Source organism: Protomyctophum bolini (genome assembly GCF_963924005.1).
Source record: "Protomyctophum bolini genome assembly, chromosome: 6".
Classification (NCBI taxonomy): Eukaryota; Metazoa; Chordata; class Actinopteri; order Myctophiformes; family Myctophidae; genus Protomyctophum; species Protomyctophum bolini.
In genome coordinates, this window is record NC_137867.1 from 10,471,293 (window position 1) to 10,482,843 (window position 11,551).

Consider the following 11,551-nt stretch of genomic DNA (forward strand, 5'->3'; position numbering starts at 1 on the left):
CTCCATATTTCAACTCGCTACGGTAGTTTTCTTTATACAAGAGTGGCACTTATACAAATGGTGAAAATAGCAGATGTACAAGATCATAACATGTTGCAATGCGCCACATTTGAGCTTGCAGATCTGCTATTTTCACTACTCTAACTAAATAAGTAACGGATTTTGGACATACAAGGTTTCCACCTGACAATGACAATTTGCTGTTCTGTGCTGTGTCTCCACTTGCCCAGGGACAACAGATGTAAATGCGTCGCTAACAAAATTTAATATACAGTAGAAATGAGATTACACGGAAATGAAATAAATATTGTCTAGTGCAGTGTAACATAATAGTGTTATAAAGAGGAGCTTAAAGTGTCTGAAGCTATCGGTCATCATGTTAACCGTACGCTCGCTTTATCTCACTTATGCGCTTTCATTCAGTTCTATCGTTTGTTTTCTATTCCGTTAACGCATACTGGCACTTACAGTACAGCCACACTGATGTATCTCCATATAGTCACAGGTACCTGTGTATATCTTTCTTACATCAAGGTTTTCTTTGTTTACCTCATACTTTATAATGCGTTTATCTGTTTGTTTACTTTCATTGTCTGGCGTTTTTACTTTTCCTTTTTCTTTCTCCCCCCCCTCTACTGCAGCTGCTGTACCAACCGTCCACCCCGAACACCACCCTTCTGGCAAATACATTACATTTTGATCTATCCTAAGTTAACAATGCAGTGACATCAAACAAAACTGTGTGTGCGCGTGAGTGTTTACTGTTCACCCTCTCAACCGCCGTTTTCCCTGCCATGGGAGGAGGGGGAGGCAGCTTGGGAGGAGGAGGAGGCAGCCTGCTGCCGCCCGGGTCCGGCATGTTGTCGCTGCTGCTGCCGGTCCCGACTCCACCGTCCAAACGGTCCTCCAATGAGCCGCCCCGCTGGTATGCCGACCTGGGTTTTTGGGTTACCTATATCCACAGAGAGCGGTGGGGGGTGGGGGGGGGGTAAACATAATTTGTTGCTGTCGGGCAGAGGCACGCCATCTCTCAATGGTGTGTCGCCCAGGTCGTGCCATAACCCTGCCTGACCCTAACCTTATAGAAATGATGCCTTAAACCCAACCTCAAAATCCCGTCCTCTTGGGTGAAACAACAGGTATCAAGTCGGGCAGAAACCGCTTACCTCCATATTTTAACTGTGTTTTTCCCGTAAATTAACGGCCCTATTGATCATACCAATTTTGAATGTGGACATACATCATTTTGGGGGAATATACATCATTTTTAGATCTCAGAGAACTACTGATTTAGAAGGCATTAATGGGTTAATAACAATTGTGTGCATCTGCACAGGAAGATGCTGCTTTGGGGAAGCCGGCCTGTTGAAGCCTGGCTGTGTAGTTGGGTGATTAGCCCCTGACGAGCTGATTGAGCTGATTGATTGGAGCATGGGGAGCACCTGGGGTGGGATTGCTGTTCTACTGTGGTTGGTTGATTAGAAATCGAAGGGTGGAGCCTGCAGAGTATATTAAGGGGAACAGCCATGGGGAGAGGTTGATATTTGCGTTGATTTGAGTTGTTGATTTCATGAGTTGCATTTTCATCAGTTGTATATTTTTGTCACTATTTGTTGTCCTGGAATCTGGATCCAATTAAAAATATTTTTCTGCTAGCTTGCCTCCCGATTTATTTCTGACCTATTTCTTTGTGATGATCAAGCCCACTTATATATCCCGTGCAAACAGACTTAGTGGTTCTCGAACCTTTGGATTTCAAGGACCCCCCCCTCATGTTCTACTTGCCCAAAAGTCATGCCCACTTGCCGAAACGTAAATCGGCCATTATAAAATGATGGGTGAAATTTGAATTACTAATCAATTTAACACAGGGGTCTCATGTTCTTGTATATCTTTAATTTTAGCAACAGTGAAAACAGCACATTATAGGTAAACCGTGCTTTTATTTTACGTTACACAGTGTTATAATAAGGCCACAGATATCTCGTGGTGCGTTTACTGTTTATAGAACAGTACAAACAAGCGCTTGCCCGGACGGGGCAACCTCAAACTCCACCTGCCCGAAGGTTTTATTTACCTACCAGGGGCAAGTGGGCAACCAACCATTAGTGTCAACATCTTCCCCGCCAAATGCGTATGCATTAGGCCTCAGAGTGTCTACAAATGGAAGAGTTTCACAAGCCTTCAAGGGTCCATTTTGTTTCCTAACTATAGACTTATCTCTTCAGACTCAACCTTAGCACTGGACGCATTTTTGGCGACCATGCAGACTTACCCCAGTAGTAGTACTACTGTAATAGGCTACGGACTCCTCCTTCACTGCACGGACTCACCTTGATGTAGAAGAAGTCGTCGCTGTGTCCTGAGCGGGAGTGGGACAGGGCCTTGGAGGGCTGACTGGACGACGTCATCGACGAGCCCTGGGCCAAACCGTGCTTCAGCAAAGCGTCCAGGCTGCGGCCGCCCGGCCTCCTCTGCCTCTGGTTGCCGGTTCCCTTCTTCAGTGTGCACTCTGAGGCCTGGCAGGAAGGGGTGGTGGTGCAACGGTTAATCCAACTAACCAATGCACAATGCACACAGAATAACTCTTCCTGTTTCAGGCGCCCCTTTTCCCCCTACTTCCTTCACAGGTGTTACCGATGATACCAATTAAGGCTCTGCTCTCTCTCTCAACATCGAGTCCGCCAGAAACGAGTTTGAGGGCTTGTATTCTTTCATCCATTTTTTTTATCCGATCGTATTGCTAGCTGATGTTGCTACCCGCATCAACACAGAGTGGGACACTGGCATTTTGAACACGTGCACTCATGCACTTCCAGTCTAAGCCCACCATTCACAGCTCTGTATCTGAGAAAGGACATTGAGGGGGCCGTTCCTGGTGAATACAAGGGTTTTCAACGGGCTGTAGCAGGCAGGCTGACACTCGCGGTCGGCATTTTCAGACACAGACCGACACATCAACATCCGGGCATGACACGATAATAAATAATAAACGGAACATAATTTTTCAGGTGGGTTGCCAATTTCAGCCAATCAGGAGAGCTTCCAACTTCATTATAGTGTTCCAGTTAAAATCTTCTCTGCTCACTTCAAGCCACCACTTCCAATTTAACTTGTTTATTCTGTATCCTGTATGTAAGTTGTAAGCATGGGTTCTCTCTCGCCTGATTGGATAAGAAGCGGTTGACTGACCCTAAATTGCATTTACTGTTTAATAAAGAGTAGGCGATTCTATTGTGTGTTTGATTGGGAGCCAGTTGAAGGTCAACAGGTCATACACTGTAGCTGCAGCCTGCAGCCCTGGGAGCCAGTTGAAGGTCAATAGGTCAATAGGTCAGCCCTATAGGGTATATATACCTGGCAGTGTTTGCTGTTGAGGCTGTGGCCGTTCAGGAGGCTGCCGACACTACCCATGATCCCGCAGGGCATAGGGGAGGAGGGCGGGGCGGGGGAACGCTGGGCGGTTTACGCAGTGGTGGCGAGGAGGAGAGGACCGGAGTCATGACCCCCACGACGGAGCTGTCACTGCTGGCTTCACCTGCAAGAGAGCATGGGGAACATGTGTTACGTTCCTTATGGAGCTAGCGTGGTGGTGGTGGTGTGTTTGGCAGTGATGGAAGAAGTACTCAGCCAGATGTTGGAGCAGCACCACAAAAAAAAAAAAAAACCTCATTGATCGGCAGCATTCATATAGTACCGATCGATCTGGAATCGTTTTCCAGAGCCGGTTTTGGTCGCTATATGCAATGAAAAAACAATATCGGTAGTTCTTCTTTTGTATACAGGTTTAATGTTTGTTTTTTTAGGTCAGCGTTTGTTTTAAAAACGCCCATTGACAACGAAGATAAATTAATGTTTGTTTTGTCAAACATTAAATCCCATTGACAATAAGGATAATTTAATGTTTGTTTTGACACCGTTTGTTTTACATCACCCAGGCTGCTCTCTCTCTATATATATATATATATATATATATAAGCTATACCGAATTCCCATGTTGTAACATGATAAGAACGTTAATGAATTGAGCAGGCAAAACCATACCTATATTAGATTGTTATCACCATGAAACTTCCCCAATTGAGTACTTACACGAAGACAATGATTTATTGTATTACAAATTTTACATTTTTTAAATATGAAAATGAGGCATTATGTAGGAAAATATGCAAAATAATCAAAAATATGAAAAAGCTACTACTGTGGAAGGGTTATCAATATCATATATCAATTTACTTGTATTGATCCTATAAACAATTATATATAGGGTATAGTTTGCCCACCAATTTTGGAGCTCTGGCTCATGGACTAAAAACCAAAAAGAACCATTGGGAACCAACCGGTGGAAAAGGGGTCACAGAGTTACAGGCCTGTAACTGTGGTCCATTTGGGACCCCCTTCCTATAGGAAGCATTACATGGAACTGTTAAGGGAATCAAACCATTAACCATTGAAACCCGGGAAAGCATTGGAGTCGATTTTCAGTCGATGTAGCACATTGGTTGGCCATTCAAGAATAGCACAAGCACATAGATTATAGAATATATCAAGCTTGTAGATCTGCTTTTTTAATTACTTTTTCGAATAATATATTTGTATTTTTTTTAACTACACATGCATGGGTCCCGTGCCCCAAAAAACTACACATGCATGGGTCCCGTGCCCCAAAAAACTACACATGCATGGGTCCCGTGCCCCAAAAAACTACACATGCATGGGTCCAGTGCCCCAAAAAACTACACATGCATGGGTCCCGTGCCCCAAAAAACTACACATGCATGGGTCCAGTGCCCCAAAAAACTACACATGCATGGGTCCCGTGCCCCAAAAAACTACACATGCATGGGTCCCGTGCACCAAAAAACTACACATGCATGGGTCCGGTGCCCCAAAAAACTACACATGCATGGGTCCCGTGCACCAAAAAACTACACATGCATGGGTCCGGTGCCCCAAAAAACTACACATGCATGGGTCCCGTGCCCCAAACAACTACACATGCATGGGTCCCGTGCCCCAAAAAACTACACATGCATGGGTCCCGTGCCCCAAAAAACTACACATGCATGGGTCCCGTGCCCCAAAAAACTACACATGCATGGGTCCCGTGCCCCAAAAAACTACACATGCATGGGTCCCGTGCCCCAAAAAACTACACATGCATGGGTCACGTGCCCCAGTGTTCGGGAAACGTTAAAACAAATGCTAAAAGGATCCCAAGCCTTTTCACAGGGTTCGGTTCTACAGCAGCAGGTGTACTCCCATTTGCAAAACAAACAAAGTGAGGAGAAGTGAGAGGAGAAAAAAGAAAGACCTGTGCGTTGTTGGCACTCCGCCCGCGCTTTGTTCGCCTGGATTTATGGCGTAGCCGTTGATCTTGACAAATAACCCTTTGGGTGCCCTTCCTCTAAACAAACTTGTAATTAGGCTGCTTCAAATCTACTCAACACTTGGCGCAGTAGTGTACGACACCGGCAAACCGGGAGTTATATTATATGAAATATACTTCTCTATTATTCACCGGCTATTTTGACAGGGAGCGGGAGAGAGAGAGAGAGAGAGAGAGAGAGAGAGAGAGAGAGAGAGAGAGAGAGACCAACCGCGCTGACAGATTAAATGTTTTCAGAGCACAGTTGAGTATTCTTGTTTCCTGCTGGGCTAAAGTTGTTTGATTGATTCTCCGTGTTTTTGGTTTTGTTTTGTTTGTTTTTGAGTTTGTGCAAAACAGATTGAACTATGTGTGAAAGCTGATTCTCTTTTTAGACAGATTGAAATAAGTCTGAGTGTTTTTGTTCCACACCCGCTCTTTCAACCCACCAGGATGTGTGCTGCTTCCTACGAGTTACAATTCCTGCTCTGCTACTCTCGTGACCATTGTGATGTGCTAAGTACTAAGTACTTAGTACTAAGTACATTCACTTAGTAATAAGTATACATTTACTTAAGGACAATTTTGACATATTTGTACTCTACGTGAGTATTTCCAATTTCCAATACTTTTACTTCGACTCCACTACATTTCAGAGGCAAATATTGTACTTTTACTCCACTCTATTTATTTCAAAACTTTAGTTACTAGTTACTTTGAAGATTTTGATTATTGATTTTGATTAGGTCACACCTGTAAATATCTTTTTTTCAACCACAGCGCCCCTGAAATACATTGTTATACTAGCACTTTACATTTAGGCCTATATGTGTCATATATCAGACCCATAAGATATTATTACCCATAAGGGTCTCTAAGTGAATATATTGATGTGACACATTCCAAATATTATCCAAGTACTCTCGGCACCGCTCTGAGAAACCCTGCTATATAGGCCACATAAGCACTATAGCGATTGTAAGCTTGTAGATCTGCTACAAAAAAATATATATATGATTGGCCATAAACAAGATGTTGAAGGGTATCTCTGATAATAATGTACCCTTGCTCAAATCATTGCGAACACAGTGAGCACTAACTATGGGACCTAGCAGAACATGTCTGCACACACACACACACACACACACACACACACACGCATGCGCGCACACGCGCACACGCACGCACGTAAAAAGAAACTAAAAAAGAAAAAAATACAAAAATTACTTAAAAAAACATAACTTAAAAAACTTTAACTTTAAAACAATATCTTAAAAAACACACAAAAAAGAGAACTTTAAAAAAAAAACGTTCAAAAAGTATACGTAATTCATTCGAATTGTTCTTATTGGAATTTACGAGCTGTGTTCGCTTCCCGCGTTCGCACGTCTTACTTGTAGATATACTTAGCCCAAATGGGTCCAGAAGGTCCACTGCCTTTAAGCACTTTGTAATGGTCGGCCCGGGCTACAAACAAAAGCACAGGCCACACAGCCCCCCCCCGCCATAATTGCTGCCGTTTTTTGAGTGGGCATATAGCTACACTTAGCTTCAGGCTAATCCGTGGCTAATCACTGTTTGCACGCCCGGTGCTGAGGAGGACACACTGAGCTGTCAGTGCCATGGCATTGTTCTGTCACTGGAAGACGCTTTCTAAACTGCCCACAGCCCTCCTATATGAGACACAGACTGAGTAGGAAAAAAAATCGTGCCATTTTATCGTGATTATTAGTGAGGACCTATTATATGAAGATAGGTTGAAAAGTGGTGAAGTGGAAGAATGGAACCATGGAGAAAATGCTTATCCTTTATGTTTGTTGTGAATACTGTATAATGCTATGGTGGCGGTGGGAGAGAAGAGAACGGAGTGGGCATTAAAACTAATTCCATACTGCAACGGGAGCCTTCATAATAAGCATGAAAGCCGGCGCGCCGAACAGCCACTTGGGAATCATCCAACTCAGCCAGACGACCCCAAACCATCAAAACCACAACAAAGCTTTTTGATCATTCGGGGGGGGGGGGGGGGGGGGGGGTGAAGAAAATAAGAAATGCAAACAAAAAAAACAAAAAAAAACACAATAATATATACAATCTGCACATGCTTGCACAGCTTCTGAAAGCTGTGAATAATGTGCACATAATGTCATGTGCTTAAATTAGTACCTGGGTGGTGGTGCAAAGTGCAAAGCACTGCAATTCCACATGGCACTGGTTGTAAACAGTGCTCCCCCCCCCCCCCCCCCCCCATCGTGACGATGACGCTTGTCTGGGTGGTCGGCCACGTAAAGAAAACCTATAGCACTCTCTCTCTCTCTCTCTGGCAACCAACCGTCGCTCCTGGATATTAGCATGCTATACTGACATGAGGTGTAGGGCGATAAAACAATAAGATTTTTACTTACTGTCTGGGGCCAAACTAATCGCCCATCTCTATAGCAAGGCTGCTGCAGCAGAGCAATCCATCCAGTTCCTGGGGACAAGGCAGCAAGACACATATATACGTGTGTGTGTGTGTGTGTGTGTGTGTCTGAGGGAGCATGTCCCTGACTGAACCATGGGTTCTAGTGAAAACATAACACTATCACACACACCATGCAGCCAGGAGGGTCTTATGTGTCTGTCTGTGTGTGTGTGTGTGTGTGTGTGTGTGTGTGTGTGTGTGTGTGTTGGAGGTGGAGGGGGTGGGGTCTTCCAAAGCCTGCCTTTCTAGTCAGCGGGAAACCTGGCTGGCTTTGCATTATAACCGACATCATGTAAATTTATGTGTGTGTGTGTGTGTGTGTGTGTGTGTTTGCATGTGTGTGTGCGCGCACGTGTGTGCGTGTGTGTGTGCGTGCGTGTGTGTGTGTGTGTGTGCTTAGGGAACATTCTGGGACGTCTGGGACCCACACACGCCCCAAGGGAGCCCAGTGTGTACAACATGTGCTCCCCATAGAAGCGGCACACGCCGCTCAAGTGATTAACTCCTCGGCCTTCACAAAGGAGCCGTAACACCCCCCACCCCTCCCCTCCCCTCCCCTCCCCCCCCCCCCCCCCGTCCTCCCTCTGCTCGCCCCGTTATCGCCCCCTCCCCGTTCGCCCGCCCGCCTCTCCATCGACTAACTGTGTAATAACCATTCATCCTTTCCCTCCCCTTTTCCCATCACCCTCCCCTCTATCAATCCCCCGCCCCCCCCCCCCTCCCTCTCTACCCCTCTATCCATCCCCTGCTCCCCCCCCCCCCACCCCGCTCTCTCTGAACAAACAACACTTTGGCTTGAAGGGAGCGAGAGTATAAGTGAGAGAGTGTGAGGGAGTGAATGAGCGAGTGAGTGAGTGAGGGAGGGAGGGAGGGAGGGAGTGAAAAAAAAGAGGCTGCTTGACTCTCTCTCTCTCTCTCTCTCTCTCTCTCGTTTCTCTCTTTGTCTGTTGAAGTGTGCCACTTCTTTTGTGTGTGGACTCTTGTCGTGCCAGTTGATGTATTCTCCCCGAACGAACGGGCCAAGGACCAGATTTGAGTGTTAAATAAATGGCTATACTCCTCACAATAAGAGGGACTGGAGTGTAGTGCTGCGGTTTTATAGTGATATGTCTCTCGCCGTTTGTGCACGCATGCGCGCACGCACGCACGCACGCACGCACGCACGCACGCACGCACACGTTCATATTAGCCTATTATTTGTGAGGACATAACACTTTTTAGGACAGCATTGAATATTTGCTGAAAAATAAGTGAAAGGTTTGCCCAAGAGTATATAGCATCTATACAAGCAAGCTCACAAAGCGTGAGAGTTTTCGGTACGAAATCGCTGCACTTGAAATAGTGCCATGCAACCCCCTGAACATATAACCTCCTCTGCCTTACCCTATAAGCAGTACAACCTGAATCTGTTTCTTATTGTGATCTTATCTAGAGATATATTCTTTTCAATGATAAAAAGGAAATTAACTTATACTTTTCAGGATTCAAATTCAAAAGTAGCAGATCTACAAGCTCAACTACTGTACATTGTGGGGACATTTTTAACGCTCACAAGTGTAGTATACAATACAAGCACACGCTCAAACACACTCACAGACAGAGACACAGACCCAGCCAGAGTCCCCATTATTCAGCCAGCCACCTGGAGACTTGGAGCCCACCACCCCCGCGAACGCCACTGTTGACAAAACAGAAATACAAATCCTATACGTTTTGTTTTTGTATTAGATAAAGGTATTTCTCCTCCATGAGTCAAACTCCATGACAGAGAAACAGCTCCGAGAGGGGATGTTTTTAGAGCCGGAGTGCACTATATTGATCCACCGAGGATATGGTTACAAACAGCACAGCCCGATATAGAATACACAATCTGTCCTCTTGGAAAGTCAACTCGGAGCGAGCGGTGCGTGGGAATCAAATCAACGACGGGGGCCTCTTCTGATATTAAGCAGCGATGATAATATTATCCTCTGACCTTGCCTGCGCGCGCCGGGATCAATCAGAGTTGCATTATAGTTTACATTACACCATAATGCGAGTTAAAGTTGTTTCCTCACAAAGTGCTTTCAGAAAGGTCGATCGGACCCTTCATAATACCCCCACTGAAACCATATCTCTCCCCTGATCCAGTGGTACGAGGTAATACGTATACTTACTGTACTCAAGTACCGTGTATAGCCTTAGCCTATACACTTGAGCACGACTTTGAGGTTATTACTTTAGCTTATTTCAGTATCGGCCAAATTTTCAACACTTTTACTTCTACTCCACTAGAAAACTTTAGTTACTAGTTACTTTGTCGGTTTTGATTATTATTACAAAACACAGTAACCACTAAATAAAACATGTGAGTATTACTCCGTGCACCACTGCACAGATGTCAGCGTTAATCAGAGTGTAATTGACACTGATGACTTTACTGTCATCATGCATGGACCTTCTCAAGGTTCAAGGTCGTTAGTAAAGTCTTTGTTTGGGGACTTTGGACATTGCAGCAGCATATAGAGACCGATACACAACAGTAATATATATACACAGTAATATGCCAATACTTTTGTAGCCTATACTTTTTTCTCAAGTAAATTTAGATTTCCAGATTTTATTTCTGCACTGCGTTATTGTTAATTTTTTTCCCCACCACTGAAAAGGGCTGAGTACTTTGGGTCATATTATAGCCTTTCGAGAGTCTCCCCCAATTATAGTCCAGTTCGGTTCCAACTCGGAACCGTGTGAGAACAATCAACGAGCCAGGATCACTCAGCCCAGTTGAATTCACATGCCAGGTGACAATCTGTCAGCCTAATTGGGGAAAGCATGTTGAAAGTGTGAGCCGAGAGTTGAATGTATATAACTTGCGTTATGCTTCATCCATGGACGTTTTAATAAGCAGTTAAAATAAATGATCCGACCCCGAAAAGCTTCTGAGGTCGGACGACATGATTTAAGACCTTTGGTGAGACTATAGAGAGGCCTGGGAGGAGGGTCTCTGGAGGGGAGAGTTTGCGCGTGTGCGCGCGCGCGTGCGTTTGCGTGAGCGTGTGTGTCAGGGGTGTCAGCTGGTCCTCTTTGGAAGAGGGCTTTGTGTCAAACAGGTCAGCTGAGACTGAAAAGGGCACACGCGCTGCGACCCCTACGCCCCCCCCCTGCAACCCGGATTATATTCAGATACGAACGGACACGCGTACGCACATACACACGCACGGCACGTGTCTGTATCACTTACTTATATTTAGATTTTATGAATGCCATTTCTACCCCATGCATTTTGCCATTATAAATCCTAGCCCTGAACATAGCAGGCTCAAAACACATTGCGTTGTGAGCTTGTGGATTAGCCATTTCCGGAAGTATAAATATGTCATAGTTCCAACAATCCAAACCTCCGGCCCTCTCTGGCATTTTCAGCTGCCGAAAAAGTCATTCAAGCGTTCAGCCTGATTACTGCAACAGTATCCTTTAACGGCACCAACTCCAAATTCCTATAAACTCCAATATGTAAATTTGTAAAAAAAAAAAAAAAAAAAAGATAAACTAAATATCTTGTGAGGAAAAGGAAATTTGTCCTCAACTTTGTCCTCTATTCCTCCTCAAAATCTACTATACTTGTTATTGGCACAACTTGAACCCCAGCATTCTGAGGGGAACATTAGCAACAAAAAAAAGCGATCTACAAGCTCACAATGCATTGCAGTGTGACAAATTGTGAGGTTGTAGATCGG

The 11,551-nt window shown here is 44.8% G+C and overlaps 1 protein-coding gene across 2 annotated transcripts in view; it reads right to left on the reverse strand.

Moving 5' to 3' along the window:
* The window catches only part of lzts1 (leucine zipper, putative tumor suppressor 1), a 39,504-nt gene that overhangs the window by 13,587 nt on the left and 14,366 nt on the right, over positions 1-11,551 (reverse strand). The window contains exons 1-4 of one of the 2 annotated variants that reach the window (XM_080765203.1): positions 7,774-7,812; positions 3,358-3,538; positions 2,334-2,519; positions 770-952 (exon numbers count right to left, since the gene is read on the reverse strand). In XM_080765203.1, coding sequence (XP_080621329.1) covers positions 770-952; positions 2,334-2,519; positions 3,358-3,429 — 441 coding nt within the window. In that variant the 5' untranslated portion in view covers positions 3,430-3,538; positions 7,774-7,812. Of the gene's footprint in view, positions 1-769; positions 953-2,333; positions 2,520-3,357; positions 3,539-7,773; positions 7,813-11,551 lie in introns of those variants that run through there. The other variant, XM_080765202.1, reaches the window with a different exon arrangement.